General features: G+C 37.8%; 1 protein-coding gene across 1 annotated transcript in view; it reads right to left on the bottom strand.

Moving 5' to 3' along the window:
• Positions 1-2,866: 2,866 nt before the first annotated feature.
• The window catches only part of LOC104631780 (ras-related protein Rab-10), a 31,685-nt gene continuing 17,112 nt past the window's right edge, over positions 2,867-17,439 (bottom strand). The window contains exons 5-6 of the mRNA XM_075744171.1: positions 12,315-12,416; positions 2,867-3,244 (exon numbers count right to left, since the gene is read on the bottom strand). Of these exons, the coding sequence (XP_075600286.1) occupies positions 3,170-3,244; positions 12,315-12,416 (177 nt within the window). The 3' untranslated portion in view covers positions 2,867-3,169. The remainder of the gene's footprint in view (positions 3,245-12,314; positions 12,417-17,439) is intronic.

Below are 17,439 nucleotides of genomic sequence, written 5' to 3'. Positions count from 1 at the left end.
TGTATAGAATATGCATGGACAAACCCAGAAAAGGTCTGAAAATGTTAGACAATTGGATTTAAAAGATCGCGAGGATGTTGGAAAGATGCAAAGTGAGAAGACCAAGGAAAAAATTGGTCTGTTATTCCATAGAAAGTGAAATTTATTTAGTCATCACCTAACTACTGGTGATGCTGAGATGCCAGTATCCTTAATGCCTTTTTTAACCTCAGTCTTCAATTTAAGAAGGCAAATGTGATTTCACTGCTAGCACCACTGACAAAAGCCTAAGAGATTATGCTAGAAAAATGAAAAAATAGACTGGAAAATACTTAGATAAGTTAAAGATTTTTGGATAGACTGGACCTGATGAAACTCCCTTAGGTTCAAGCAGTGTTAGAGCTGCAACTGATTATCCCTGAGAATCAATAGAGAATCAGTGAGGTTCCAGAAAATTCGAAAAGGATTGCATCTCTCTTAAAGGGTGGGAGGAATGAGCTCTATGAACTGGTTCACTGAATTGCTACTCAAAAAAAAATTTCACTAGATAATCTAACCATTTGTAAGCATCTAGAAAGTAAAGATATGAGAAGTAACAAAATGGGTTTGTCAGAAACAAATACTATCATCAGATCAATCTAGTCTACTTCTATCAGATGGTAACAGGCTTTGTGGATAGGGTAGAAAGAATGAGGATCATAGGGCTTCATAGAATGTGCTGTTAACAAAAAAAAAATTTTAAAAAAATGGTCTAGGCAAGTATATAAAATGAGTACAAAATTATTTGGAAATAATTAGCACTCCCAAGCTGAAAGGATACGTTGAATGGGATTTCACTGAGATCTGTCTTGGATTCAGAACTATTCAGTACTTTCATCAACCTCTTTGATGACTAAACAGAGTACACTTACTCACATTTGGAGACTGTATCTACAGGAAGAGGCTCCAACTACGCTGGAGCACAGCGTTACAATTCAGAAGGATCCTGGCAGATTGGAGAAACTGAAATGCCATCGAAAAAAGAGAAACAGAAGGTTCTACAAAGGAATGATCAACTGCACAAGTATGTACCAGGATAAAAAAGCAGTTCTTCAGAAAAGAGCGTATGGATCACAAGCAGTGCTAGGCTGTCTTGCATTATGCTGATGCTAGAATGTTTAAATGGGATTATCATAAATAAAAACAAAAAAATAATTTTAATCTATCCAGCCATTATTATTTAAACTGGAATAGTCTGCTCAGCTTTCAGGTCTACACTCCAGGATAGCTGAGAACCAACTCAAAAATATCAAGAGGAGAGAGACAAAAATGGCAAAGGACTCAGAAAACCCAAACTACAAGGGAAGATTGAAGGGATAGGAGTTCTCTGGCCTAAAGAGATGAGAGAGGGCAGGCAGAGGTGTTCACCTACATAAAGAGGAAAGGGAGAAACTGCTTTCCATGTGTACCATTTAGGTTAGGTGTTAGGAAACTTCCTGCTTGCCAAACCAGTTAAGTAAGGACTGTACACCACTCAGACCTGAAATCTCCATCACTGCAGGTCTCCAAATATCTTCCTGCAATACAGCAGGGACAGCTGATCTGAGGCTGAGATAAGGTGAGGAGCTAGACAGCCTCTCAAAATCCCTTCCAGCAAAATTTTCTTCCTCTGCCATGGCTGTAACTAGGGTAGGGATTATCCTTTGTTCCTTGTTTTCAGGTTTTCCTCTAAATGCTAGCTGAGGTGACTGGCCATGATGAGGAGCAGCTGTAAATACGTAGCCCCTCCCGTCCCTTCTGCAAGCATACTAGACGGCCCAGTGGCACAGTCACCTGGCAGTATGCTCAGGCACGTTACGTCCCATGTGCTTCAGAAAGCATTTTCCAGTTGAGCTGACCGTCTCAATACCAAATTTAATAATAATTTGATATTATGACAATCTGCAAACAGCCCTCAAAAAGAAGGGGGCGTATTTCAGGAGGGTGGTGACATTCCAGAATAATAAGCCAGTGGAGTTAGTTATTCTGGATGTGCTTGAATAGCTCACAACACAATTTTGCACAGTAGTAGTATTCATTCACAAATGGTGATAAAACAATTAAATTTAATAATCAGCAAGAACCACATCTCCCCAGAAAAAAAAAAAAAAACAACAATACAATCACCACAATTCTTCAGATTTCCCAAATTGTGTTTGCTTTGTGCATGTCCTGCAGGTCTGATTTGTGTTCTCGTTGCTTTTGATTAAAGAGAAAGAAACTGGCGTCCTGATTCTGCCCTCATTTAAATGTAAATAAAACCTGATATCCTCCCCTGAAATTAAAGATATTACATAGCAGTATAAAACAGATCTAAATAAGCAGTATCAGATACTTGATGTATTTATACTTTAAGGAAAAAAACATCAATATCTCATAATATCAAACAAGCACTGCATACCTTTTAATACGGTGATCATTTATGACAAAAGGAACACTTGAAAATGCAAGTATGGTGCTAACACCTGCGTGAATTATTTTATAGAAGGATAAAAGTTCACATTAGCAAGATAATTCTTGCTGGATGCATTTTGGTGTTCCATGTTTTCTGCCTTCTAAGGAAGGTTCAGCAACATATTGATCTTGCACATGGCTTATTCTTTTCTCTCAGCCCTCACCTTTGCAGCCTCCCTGTTCAAGGGTATTCAAGTAACACATATGTTTCTGAAATGGATATAAAAGAAACAAAGCCAAAAATTCCCAGAAAATTATCTTAGGGGACTGCAGTAAGTATCAGCTACTTAAAGAGATGTTATCTGGGGGATAGCGTAAATGATTTAATCTATCAGAAGGTTGCCAGCGTGATGATGTCCATGTTCATTACATTACAAATCTGGTACAAATGACACAGGAACAAAAAATAGTCAAGGTATTTTTTTTTTAATAAAAGAAAGTTACTACACTTAGATTTCATTTCTGCAAACATTTGATGCAAATACAGTCATCCTGTGATGCATCTAATAATTCCAAAGTCAGACAATTGTTTTAATTTCACATTAAAAATACGAAAATATAATATAAACATATCAAAACATTTGGCAACAAAGTTTGTGTAATACAAAGGATGCCTAAATACTGTGTTTTGGGATTACAGACTCCCTTTTAAAATCTTGTATGTTCCCTCACAATAGTTAATATTTTCTGATGAGAAAATGGAATAAGAAACAGGATTTCAGAATGCACAGCAGGTTCTCTTCTTATTTTCATTTAGAGCCACAACATCTAAGTCATATAATACACAGGATTTCTGTAAAACAAACAAAAGCAAACACTTAATGAAGATAACTAGAATAAAACAGTTAAAAAGCTTGAATTTTCACATATTTTAATATGTAAAAGATTTGGTGGGGTCACTGGATATATTTTTCCTTTGAATACTTAATTAAAAGATTGCAGTTTTCTAATAAATTAGGCAGAGACTGATGTCCATGCAAGTCACAGCTTGGTATATGTACATTTTTTTAGCTGCCTCAGACATCTCTCTTAACTCTGAAGGTGACAGATGATGGAAAGTGTCTTTTGAGGAGACACTACAAACCATATGAACTGACCCTGTACATCTTCACTCACATGAATTGTTCTAGATGTACAGGTTCTTCTGCTGTCTACACCAATTTTTACTAATTTGCAGTTAAGTACACTAATCTAAGTTTTGAGCATGGGGTGCAAAAATCCAGTTGAAAGGAATAGGGAAATAGAGAACATTAGTACCCATTTAAAAAAAGCACAGGCTATTAATTGTTATAAAGGATGCTAACTTGTTTTGTGAAATTCACTACAATTCTCTTATTTCTTGCCCCATTTAATAACCAAGAATACCCCCAAATGCAAACAACTCAGTCTTTATCAAGATGAATTATCAAAATAGCACTCCACCCTTGTAAAACATTTATGTACTGATTGCAAGTGCAGATTTAAAAATAAAAAAAAAAAATCAGCAAAACCAGGACTCTTCCTTTCAGCAATAAATTCAACTAGATAATTAGCATTGACCAGAGAAACAATCAAACCTAGTTGTGCAATACAGCACCAGTGCATGTTGCAATCTTGTACTCGAAAACTACGAACACTGAACCCTGAACTCAGGCACAAAGACAGAAAGAATATTGTCGCATACCTAGGAAAAAAAAAAAAGTCCTAATGTCTCTACTTGCCATTCTCTCGCCTGCTTCTTGGCAGGTTTACCAAGTTCGTAATGATACACAGAGAAGTAAGTGCAACCACTGGATTCACCACATTCCTCTCTCAACCCAAACCCAACAGCCATAAACAACCTTTCTGACAATAAAGAGAAGCTTCCAGAGAGGACAGCTATCTAAGCTGGAATGCATGAAATTCACAGCACAGGGAAAAAAAGGCATCATGGAGTACAATGCTAATCACGATTCAGAATCACGAAGTTACACGTACAATGTCACAGGGTAGTGGAATATTGACTACATCCAGAAAGGTTCACCTAAAATTACTCAGCTGAATCAAAATGAGGGGAGGAGAAAAGGTTCCCCCACATCACAATAAGCCTTACGCCTCTTTGGCTGAGAATATTTAACACTACCTAAAATACTGCAGAAGACACATGAAATTTATTTCTTTTTTCCTTCTGTAGCCATTTTTAGCTCTTCCAGCTGCTGCGGGGACCCAGGGAGGCTTCCACAGTGCATGCTGCTGGGGGAGAGGATGAAACACCTGGGAGGGGATCAGGAACGATGGACAGAGGCAGGAGCAGAGGGCAAGAAAGGTATCGTAGTGTCTAAACTGCAGGACGGATGCTGAGGCTGTCATCAATAAAATTATTAACACGTCTTGTTCTGACTCTAGTCACAGTAAGACTGTGACTTACTGATTTTAGGAATTACTTGTCATTAGTCACATATAAATCATGTATGAAGAAATATAGCATGTGCACTTTTACTTGTTTTTTTGTTGGAGTGACAAGTACCAACAGACAAAACATTTTTATTACCCTTGAGACTGCACAAATTCCAACATGTAGCTTCATAACTTCTGATTTAATTTTTTACATAGTTGTGTAAAGTGCTTGAGTACAAGCATTAGCCATTACGATTTGTGCTAGGTGGAGACAGTATTTGATAGTCTTCAAGCCTAGACAGTAAATTATGAAGACCTTTTTAAAAGAGGGAGCAAGGTGAAATCGAAAGTACACAACCATAACCTTGTCATCTCAAGGAACAAGACACCACTCTGGTTTAGAGATAAGATTCAGAAGGGAAAAAAAAAAGAAAAAAAGCTTTGGAAGATAACGGTACAATAAGAAATTTAAATTCACTCTATTGAGACCAAGAAATAACACTGAACATTGATTATTGTGGACTAAGTAGGTTTCATTTCACATCTGCTTTTTCTTCAGAAGATTTAGTTTAAGTACTTAAAGAGTTCTAGAAAAATCCTTGTTTGAACAATTTCAGAATTCAGGTTTCACTTATTTAACTTTAGAGGAAACAGGCAATTTGAAACTGTTGCAGGTTATATCTAACTTCACGCTTTCAGTTGAAGGGGAGAAACTTGCATGTTCCTTAAACACTGAAGATGTTTATTTGCAAATATTTTATTACTTAATAGTACTTTTGGGTGGTGAGCAAGCTGTTCATGTATCCTTACCAAGGATCCTCAGTACTATAAGCAATTAAGAATGGTGAAACATATTTGAGAATGAAATGGTTCGTATAATCTGTAAAATCATTATCTGACAGTAGTTCGTCAACAAATGAGCCAGGACAGAAAGACAAGAACCACCTCTCCATAAATAAAGCAGATGTAATAGTTTGTTTTAAAAGCCATTTAGAAGTTGAGGACTTTAAGAATCACTTCAGTTTGATAAGACTATTCCATACAGGATCTTCATCAAGCAAATAAAGGCCTGGGATTCACTTAAGCAAATGTGCTATACACACATTTTGAAAGTGCACATTCATAACCTGAAGAGATATTATGAGTCCTGCATAAAACTCTGAAGGAATGATCAAGCAATCCCACGCAGTGCTCAACTTGAGCCGAGCCTTGGAAGAGGTGGGGCACCCTCCTCTCCCAAAATTCCAGCAGGAAGGTATGCAAATCTCTCCCACTTGCAAGAACAAGGCGGGCAGCATTCCTTCTTCAGGGCGCCCTGAACACTAAGGCTTCCAGCTCACATTTCAGCTCAGCCTGTTGGAACTCACTCCCTGACAAGCCGGCCAACAAACCATAGAAAACTATGAAAAGGTGAGAAGAACCAAAATGGTACTGAGAAGCTCAGATTTCCACTTCAGCATCTTGGGCAAAGTGGGGGTTTTGAAAATACCGCCACAGACAGAGGCTGCTCTACCCTGCAGTGATTTTAGTAAGACGCTGAAACCTCCTGCTAGTATCAAATACTAGTTTTTCCTGTTGAATAGCGCAGCAGACATGTCTCACCTAACAGGGAGGCATCTGTTTAAGCTGGTTTTAAGCTCTCTGCTTAATCAGTGGAGAAAATCAGACAGGATGAACTGCTCTCTACAGCCAGGTGTCTCTCCTCCCAAGCTCTAAGTAGAGTTTCTATCACTGGTGTGCAATAGATACCTAACTTCTAGACACAGGAATTGTGATGAAATGGCTGAGATGCCAAATGTTTTGGGTTTTTGTTTTGTTTTGTTTTGTTTTGTTTTGTTTTGTTTTGTTTTGTTTTAATCAGGGAAAGAAAGCTAAGCTGGTATACAAAAGGAAATAACATCAAAAAATAAGGGAGGCTCTTTGAATGGCTTCTGGTGGAGTAAATTCGTAAGTCTTAGTTAAGATCAGCTGCCCATTCCTTGCTGGAAAACTGCTCAGATTAGCAGTGCCATACACCAAGTTGGATTCACCTACTCCAGCACCACTTCGTGGTATTTTGATACTGGTTTAGTTATTTTGAAGGTGAGGTTCACTACAGGTTTAGAAGAATTTTACGCTAAATATTTCAAAAAAAGGCAAACCTGTGGGAGTGCCTGCGGGAAAACTATGGGCTTTAGCGAAACAAGCAAAAGGGACTGTAACTGAAGTTACTATTATTTATAACTTCTTGAAATTCCAGAGATTTTTATTCTAATGACAAAATGATCATACTTAATGACCATAATAATTTTATTTATATTTAACAGTGATAGATGACAAAACATGGCGGAGAACTTCATGCAACCAAGTTCATGTGACTTCTGTGCTTGAACTGCCAGTAAAGAGAGCTCAGCTATTAAGATTAGTCCTGCCATTTTCTTGACGTGTGTTTTCCCTGTATTCTGTAATTCAAATTACTTGTTCAAAATATGAGACAGTCCTCTCTCAACAGGAATGGGCAGCACAGGGCACAAGCAGTATCAAGCAAGAGCTTGGGATATATTAGCAGGGAAAGTGATCACTGGGGGGGGCAGGGAGAGGACCAGGAGAGGATATGGGGTCAGGCACAGCAGGATCTAACTGCTGCAGAACACCTTCCTCAAGAAATGGGGATGAAGTCCTTGCTCCCAAAGCCTGCTATTCCACAATCTCAAAAACATCTAACCCACTGGCAAAGTGTGGGTCTTTATCTCCCTCTTCTGTTAATACCACATAGACTGTGACAATGTTATAATGCAATTAGTTATATCACAAACTTGAGAAGACACCTGTGCTGTTACTCTAAGATTCCTCAGTCCTACAGATTGTTTATGTAAGGATTAATATAGCTGTACCTCAAAAACCCTATTTAAGAGAGCAATCTGGCTTCAAAGTCAAGATCTTGCAGAAGCAGCAAGTGTGTAACAGAAGTCAGTCAAGTGTGTAACATTCCTTTGGTCTCCTGGAGTTTAATTTATTTAACTTTAATTATATGAAACAATATAGACTGAGACATGGATTCCTCTCTAATCAATGGAGAGAAAGGCACCTCCAAAACACAATTTTATCCTAAAAAGATGCATGTTTTTCCATTGAATAGAGATGATGCCAGACAACCACACCAGACCAGTCATGTTAATTTTGGCTGGCTAAGGTTGCACTCTAAGATGAATCTCATACCCTATACTCAAATGTTATGATTAAGTTTTGATTTACATGACTTAATTCTATGCTACTGTTTCCAGAAGAATATCTGGCTCATTCAACATCCAGAACAGACTATTTTTTTTTTTAATTAAACAAGATAGTGTAGTAAAATTATGCCTTACATTGCACCAGCACTAAATGAGTTGGTACCATTTATCCTCTTTGCTTTAATCTTTGTACCTTGGTTCCCATGTGTGTAATGCTGAATATACTACCTAATGTTACTAAGAAGGTTATGAAGATAAAAATCTAAAATAGATCTAAAATACAGCATTACAAGCATTATGAAAAACCTCACAAAGAAATTAATATTCTGTGGTCAGTAAAAGATAAATAAAGGGCAAGTAAAGCCTGGGGCTCCATGCATGACTGAGGATAATAAAGGAACACTGAACGTGCACTGCTGGTGCACGGGGATCTTTTGGACAAACTAACAATTCCATGAACCTTGGCAATAATGAAATACGATTTCCTATGGATTTGGGTCTTGCAGTGAATTAAATTTGATATCCGCGATGCAAGCTCCAGCTGAAGTGGCTAGTTGAAGCATTTTTCAGTCTCTCTGTGTAGTCATGCCTGTCTAATACTGAATGAACTAATGAGGGAGACTTTCCTTTTGCAGAACACTCTGCCTTCTCCTCCACCTAGCACCTTATTTTCAAGGAACTCCTTGGGAGCTTAATTATCTTTTAGTCTGACCTGTCAAATTTGTTTAAAATCAGCTAGTAAATTCCAAAGGTACTTTAGGAGTAGAGGAATGGGACACATAGTGTAATCTCAAAAATCTTGTTGCCATAGGAAAGGAAGATAAAGAGATCAAGGAGGGACAGAATCAAGGCCTGCTACTTCTGAATGTTCATCTCAAATGACATCCAGCTGTTAAACATTAAATGTTACTCTCAACAGCACAGAGAAAGGTCCTAAATGGTTTTTGACTGTTCTCTGCTCAGCAGATATATGTTTATTTAATATTATATTAAACCAATCTTAGTAGTCAATCACTCTTGGGAGGTAGGCAGAATGTAAGTTTTGGTTAGTTTTATAGCAGTCTTCAGAAAAGGGCAAAAACATCTTTTTTTTTTTTTTTCCTTTTTGATGAATACAGTTTCCCTCCTTCTGCTCCTAGTTTAGAAAAATACCAGCCACCACACCCACAAAGACAGAAGTACAAAGGCTTGTCATATTTTTTTAAAAAGCTAGCTGAGAAGAGTACTGCTCATCAGCCATGAAACCAAACACCACCAAAGCACAAATACTAACTGCATTCTGGGTGGTATTTTGGGGGTTTGGTTGTTTTTGAGGATTGACTCACAAGTACAAGTAGTTCACTGGCAACCAGAAGCATTGTTAAGAAACAGCTGCCATCAATTAATGAACAGGTTTAGGCATATCTGAGACTTGTAAGAATCATGGATAAATAAAATACTGTTTTTATTTGTCAACGTGTATAAGCAAACCTCTGGAATAAGTTGTGTCATTAACATTCATTTCCACTGCAGCCTTTCAAATACAATCAAATCAGCTATTATTAACTGATTGGTTTGAAAATGGTGAGTTCTCAGAAATACAGCATGACTTCTTAGCTTAGCAAATAGCATCTGATATTGTTTTAATGAGAATACCCATGTAAATTAGAGCTGTAGGATTGAGACCCAGCATAGAACGGCAGAGATAAGGAATATCTGAAAGGTTAAGCAGCACTTTAGTTATCCGACTCACTGGGATACAGAATTCTTCTCCCTCTCTTAAGCCTACTACAAGTAAAACCACAAAAGAAGAGATAGGAAAATGCAGCACAAATAATGACAATACAAACTTGCCCTTTTTTTTTTATGCCTGACACATTTTAATGTTTTTTTCCCAATCCTCCACTGAACCACAACTTGTTCTAAATTTCAAAAGAATGAAGCAGCTCATTACTTCTGTATGAGCTCTGTAACTCTGGACATTGATCTTTCCCATGGACAGGAGTGTTTTCTGTAGATTTAGTTAATAAAGAAATGCCCATAGTAGATGATGAATAATACTATATATAAAAATTCCTAGATGTCCTCACATTAATACAGCCTACTGCAATGCATCTGAAAATGGTCTACTGCTTGCCAGCTTATATCTTACTTCTGAATGACCTCCACATACTTCCCAAAAGCATGGCCATAATAGACTTTTCTAGGGAGTTCCTTAAAACAAGTTTCCTCTATGGGACCAGTAAAATAATGACATCCTTTCACTGAAGCATCTCATCAGTCTGGGACAGGTGGTCCTACTGCACAAGTAAGCAAGGCCCTCAGACATAGATGTCTTGGGCCAAAACTCTGTGCAAAGCTGTATCTCTTTTTTACAATCAGCAAGCACATATTTTACCACTACAGAATGGATGTACGAGTGATCTCAGACTGGCATCTATCGTGTCATTTTTCATGGCTACTAGTCACACTTCCTACTGCATTTTCCCTTCTCCAAAATTTCATCAGTCAGAGGAAGTTAAAATTCAAGTACTACATTCAGATTTCACAGTTTTGTGAACAAGCAAATTATTTTGTCGAACCTGAAAACCATGATGAAACTGTATGGTAGATTTATTTTTTTACTGTGAACTCTTTCTTACCAGGCCAGTGGCAAAACCAATTGGGCTAAAGGAGTGCTTGTTTAAATCAACAAATGCATTTCACTAAAAATGGCAAATTATACACCAAAGTAATGGTACGTGATGTCCCACTAGGGATTGCACACATTTCTAGATAAGGTGAAATGTTACTACAGACGAACTTGACAAATTCTCATGGACATATTTTCCAAACACACATAGATGCACGCAGAGCATACGACTGTCTTCTCAAGCAGTTCTGATTAAAGCCATGCAGCGGTATAGCATTTTTAACATGGCTTGAATTTGTTTGCACGTCCACATGACAAAACCCATGAATTTTCATGAAGATGAGCAGGGATACTGAAGTTCCACTTAAAATAACATAAGTGCAGGCAATCTTGAAGTGATAAATACCCAAACGCTGCAGAGAATTGTCTCGGATCTTACCCAAATACACTGTGCAGAAATGCTTGCTTCATACATATTTGTCCTTGCAGGACTTATGATCATAGCTATTGTTTCGTAGTTTTCAGGCTTCATACTAACAGATATATCCTCTATTTACAGTAGACAATGTCTTTTTCATTTAGAAGAAAATCAGATTTATCTTGAGACTTTTGGCCAACTATTCAAGGACCTGCCATTATCCTCCTGTTCTAAACAATATTTGACTGTTGAGTTGCTGAGCTTCATTTTAATGCTAAAGGAATCAAAACTGGTTTTTTAAAATTTTTTTAACCAGCTACAACTTGTGTTACTGCATAATACAACAGGATCTTGATTTAGAAGGAGTCTAACCCTGAGCTATTATTCTGACCACTCCCCTATGGCTACTTAATCAAAACACTGCAACTTGTGACTTTTTGTCAGTAATTTTGCTCATTTATCTTTATTATGATTTCAAGAGCATTCGGAATGGAAGGCTAGTTTTGTATAACTAATATTGGTGATGAATGGCAATGATAATACATTGCATGAAGAACATCCATTAATGTCTAAAATAATATCCTACTGTCTAAAAATAAATTGTGATGCAAAACATTTTCAGAGCTAATTAACAATAATTCAGTCCTACAAAAGTATTGCAACTCTGAGGACTAAGGACCTTTAAGCCAACACACTGTAGGTATTTAGAGATGGTGACTCTGACAGCTACAATATTGATTCTGCCACTAATTAACTCAAATCTTTAGGTCCTAATAACTTCAAAAGCACTAGCATAAATCATCCAAACAAACAGCTGTGAACTTTGGATAAAACATTGGATTGCTGAACATAAAAGGTCCGCTCATTCCATCAGCATGCAGCATCCTCACAGTGTGCATATTCTGCAGAAACCTACAGGAAAAAGGAATCTCCCTGGCACAGAAGTGGAACTACTCCAGAGCTGTTAACCTCTCCCTTGAAGAAAAGCGTGGGAAGTAAAGCCACAAATGCAATTTTCCTGAATTTTCACCTTCTCTCTGAACTGTATTTTACCTGCTCCCCTCTTCTGTTGTTCTCCTCCCACAATTCTCCCCCACACTCCTCCTGTGTATGTCTACTGCTGCAGGATTCCCCTAAAATATTAACTCCATAATACAAACACAGCACTGGCTGTGCTTTGCTAAACCTATTCTGTATCTACAACCTTGTTTACCCAATCTGTCAAGAAAAACCTCCCATTTTCTTTCTACTCAGAGAAGGAGCCTACCTTTTCCAGTATTTCCTTAGTCAAGACTGAGAATGCATCCTCAATGTTCACATTATCTTTAGCGCTGGTTTCAAAAAAGGGTATTCCATGTTCCCAGGCAAGCTGAAAAACAAATGTAGGTGATGGGATGAACAGTCTTTAGAAAAAAACCACTTCCTAATACTCATAGCAAGAGATACAGAGGTGTTCTGACAGCTGCTAACATGCTATATAAACACCGATTAAGTAAATGTCAGCTCAGTAAAGTACTCTATGTTCATCCTCAGTTTACACATTCCAGGTAACTCTTAAAACATTCTTCTTAAATTTCTGCATTTTCAAAACAGCTTTTTTAACCTATCGTTACTTGTAAATGAGGAGAATAAACTCTAGTGGGTCTGTTCTCAATGTTTTCATTTATTTGGAAAATAAACTGTCTCCTAGGCAATTATTTAGAGGCAACTAATGGAATGCCTGCAGAAAAGTATAGATAAAAATGGGACAAAAACTGTAGAAAAAGAGGCGTGATGAAATGTAAAAAAAGAGATGCTCCTTTTTACCAGAGAGAGAAAAGCACAGAGGTAATAGGAAAGAACAAATATGTATGCGAAAATATATTATGGTAATAGGAGAAGAGAGAAAATACTTAGAAGAAAAGGGCAGCATAGACTTTACATTGGTTGATTTTATTTAATTTACTCATGTTCTCTCATTTCCAGTTACTTCCCTTACAGATAGCTTTGAGATATGCTGGCATGAGGAAAAACAGAACAGAAGTCATAGCTTTTTAAAGTCCTAAACCTTTTCTACTTCATACAGTTAAATACATGGAGAAAAAGAAAAACTGTTGCATCATTGCCTCCCAAGGGAGGGGGCCAAGGCAGGAATAATATACGCCAGAAGAACATAGTGGGAGAGTCCCTCTGCAATGGATCCCTTCTCGGTACACATCTGGAGAAGACAATTGCAGGCAAAGAATGCACCCTACTGCTTATAATGTATAGAAAATCCTATAATTATTGACCACTTAATGATTTATTTGGAAGGCTCTCCATTAGGATAAAAAAATCTAATGTTGGCAGTTATGTTTGCTTTCAATGAGCTCTAGAAGTAACAAATCAATGCTTTACGAAAATTCCAAAATTAGGCAAGAAGGTACAAGAATTGGACTTCAAAGTTCTAGTCAAAATATAATACAGAGTATATTAAAGGTAGAAAAAAAAAAGCAAGCAAATGGTTTCAAAATGCTGTAAGAAAATGTAATTTTGAAAATAAAGATGACATCTGGACTGTTTCTTAAGACAGACTGCTTCATAAGGGATTCTAAAACTCCAGCTGATTGCTACGAACAGTTTTCAGTACTGCAGCAACGCGTTATGGAAAGTTAAGATCATCTGACTACTGGCAAGTGTCAATGCAAAACAATGACGCATAATGGTTCATTAAGAAAAACAAAGGCAATTTAAAAAAAAAGCTTATAAAGTACACAGAATCTACTAGTAAATAGTCCTTTTATTTTCTTGTGTCATGTAACAGGTTCCCAGAGGCTACCTATGTACAAACTCTGGTGAACATAAACAGAAATCAACTGGAAAGATAATCCCACTCAAAATGGCACTACTGCCTATATGATATGGGATCAGCCATGGCTTTGCCTATCTGAGTCTTGAAATCCACCAGTGATGGAGATTGTGTAATCTTTATGGGACCCTCTTCCATGGCTACATCACCATTCTAGTGCAATTGGTTCTCCTTATCTCCAACGTGATCCTCCCAAACCAGGACTCGTGTCTGCTGCCCCTTGCTTTATTGTCAGTCTCTACTGAGAAGAAGTCTATTTCTGTCATTCTTCTATCTACGCTTCAATTGCTGTAGACCAGGAGAAGGCTCCTTAGCCTCTTCTTTACCCAGCTCCCTCAGTTCTCCTCATGGATTACCGGTACTAGACCCCAATCATCTTTGTAGCTGTCTGGCTCAACCCTCTGCAGTTTCTCAAGAGCCTTCTTGAAAGGGGGGAGTCAAAGCTGGACACAATATTCCACACGACCTTGCCAGCACTAAGTAGAGGGGATAATAATCTTCCCAGATCTACCACCCATTATCCTTCTAATGTAGCCCAGCTACTTACATTTGAGCTGGTGTTCATAGTAACCTGCTTGTCCTTTGCAGCAGGGCAGTGTGTAATCCATCTCGGGTGTAAATCGCTGCACTTCTTCCTGAATTTTATGACGCTTCTGTTGGTCCAGTTCTCAAGTTTATCAAGGTCCCCCAAATTGGTGTTCTCTCATTTGGTGTGCCAGTCACACCCCCTAACCTCACATAACGTGCAAATCTCCTTGTATCGTCAGTCAGATCACTGATGAAGATGTTGAACAACGTGAGCCCCACTACACACCCCTTATGTACCCTGCTTATTACTAGCAACCAGCCAGACATACAGCCTTCAACCGCTACCCTTTGCCACCGGTAGTCCAGCCAATTTTCAGTCCACCTAATGGTCCACTTGTCCAGCCCACACTTTCTAGTTTCCAAGTGAGGATGCCATGGGAGATGGTGACAAAAGATTTATTAAATTCAAGATATGTATCACAACCACCACTATTCCCTTGTCCACACAGTCATTTCCTGGTATCATAGAAGGCAACCAGGGTGGTGAAGCACAATTTGCCCTCTATTGATTATTCAGATTATCTTTGTGTCCTTTATGTCCTTGGAAAAGGATTTGATGACAACATGCTCCATGCTCCTTGAACTGAATGAAGCAAGGCTGACTGATTATAGTTCCCTTTACCCTCCTCCTTGCCTTTTTTTAAAGACAGGTGTCATGTTGGCCTCTTTCTAGTCAACAGGGATCTCTCCCAACCACCATGATTTTTCAGAGTTGACTGACAGTGGCTCCGATCACACTGACCAGCTCTTTCAGCAAAATCAGGTGAACTTTATAATGTTTATGAATGCATCCAACTTTCCTAAGAAGTTTCTAATCCAATGCTTTCCCACTGCTGGCTGACCTGCTCCTTCCCAAACCATGCCTATATATGCAGGGGTCTGAGAGAAAGCTCCATCCACGAAGACCAATGCAAAATAAAAATAAAATTGAATTAAAAAACCTTGAGTACTTCAGCCATGTCAGTATCATGTTACTACATTGCCTACTACACCTATCAATGCACTCCCATTTCCTATATGTACACAATATCAGTCAAAGAAGATTAATGTATGTATTATTCCAATTCACCTTGCATACTGATAAGTACTGTGGCAAGCAAGTCCTCTAAAAATATAGCTAGATGGAAAAAACCCAACAGTCCACTGTTAAAGCAGTTGGAAGACGAATACAGCTTTGGCTACTCCCTCTCATAAAGAAACTGGAAAGGCACCTCCAAAGAATTACTTTTTTTTGCCTTTGGAAGCATCTTGAATAGATCCATAAATAAAATATCTAAATACATTTACAAAGCTATGGGAATTATGCTGCTGGGAAATGTTATATTATCCTTGAGCACAGTTTGAAGATCGGGAGTGAAATAAGCTCATCTCTTACTTACAGTAACAAAATAAGTAATGTCAATATCTTTTCCAAAGTGAAATTTAATTCCAATTGTTCATTTCTTTTAACTCTAAATATACTACTTCCTAGCAAAGTGCTGCTATGATTTCTTAGTGTTGAATCAGAGAGATGTGTCTGAAATATTCTTAGAACTGTGCATTCTTTTTCACTTGTATTGTACCTGTAAAATCAGCTTTGCAGTCAGGCACATGAAGACAGCAAGAAAAAAAAAAGGAAGAATATTTTACTTAGCTCTTTCTGTTAGTAAGATTTGATAGGAGAAAACCAGACACATTCTATCAAGTCATATAACCTTCAACATCTTTATTTTTCAGAGAAAAAGATAACATTATTGGAGGGGGGGTTGGGGAGTTCAAACTTTTCCCAAAGTGAATAAAAAGCTATTAACACAAGAAAATACTTCATAGTGTTAAAATTAAAGATATGAATTTCTGAGCAATCAACATTTCAAAAATTATATAATTGCAAAAAAAATATTCTCTGCATTAAATTAGTCTATAAAGTGGCATATGAAGGCCACTCAGTTATGACAGATTGTTACAGAAATGCCAACATACATGATAAGATTCCCAGGGAATCTAGGGGTCTTCTCTGCAAGACTCTGAACAGAACAATACTTAAGAGCTCATACTCACAGGGTAACATGAAATATGTAAGTATGAATTATTTTTTGACAGAGTTAGGATCAAACTATTTTCCACTCTCAATAAGGGTATTTTCTTCTTTGGAGTGAGAGGAATAACAGAGGAGGAATTAGCAGAGAGGAATTCTCTCTCTGCTAATGGAATCTTTCTCCTGCTGGCTCAGTCAGATTCTTCAGCACTTGTAAATCACATTAAAAGAACTAGTATAACCGAAGATTTGCCTGGCCTCAAAACATTGGAGAAATCTAGAAAGCAGACTCACTGGTGAGGAGGTAATGATTTGTTTCTGAAAAAATACTACATTAAGAGAAATTTTGATTGCATGCTTTAGTACACAGAAGTCAGAAAATGTCACGGTTAATACCATATGCAAAACCCTACTACTGCCCTCTTGTGCACACGCATCCAGTGACTCGTTAGATTTCTAACAGTGCATTCATTCTTTGAGTGAGAGGATACATGTACTTTTCAGCAACCTTATTCCTTCTACACAGATATAGTACATTAACATTGAAAGCGTCTTGCAAACGAACAATGAACTTCCAAAAGTTTCTATCTGTAATGCTGTTGAAAAGGTGATGCTATTTCTTGAAGTTCCCTAATCTGGGGTTATATAATTGGCAAGAAATTATCAGTGTTCCTTTCTTCAAACAGAAGACATCCTGCCTGACTCACCATGCCTGAAAGCATAATGGAAGGAGTCATTCCAAGTTCCAGACAACAGATCCATACAGTTTGCAGTTGCAAAATATACTGGTATATAGGACAAGCTCTCCTGTGACACTGAAGTCATTATCACAATTTCTTCTGCCATAGCATGGCTCCTGGATTTCCTCACCAGTTCTCAGTCAGAGTAATTTGCCACTGCCTTTAAAACAGCACTCCCCACTCAACACCAGTTCTTCCCCTACACATGGTGAGCAGGTATAAA

The sequence above is a fragment of the Balearica regulorum genome, chromosome 2 (genome assembly GCF_011004875.1).
Source record: "Balearica regulorum gibbericeps isolate bBalReg1 chromosome 2, bBalReg1.pri, whole genome shotgun sequence".
Taxonomy (NCBI): domain Eukaryota; kingdom Metazoa; phylum Chordata; class Aves; order Gruiformes; family Gruidae; genus Balearica; species Balearica regulorum.
This window is presented reverse-complemented; position numbering and strand designations above follow the sequence as displayed.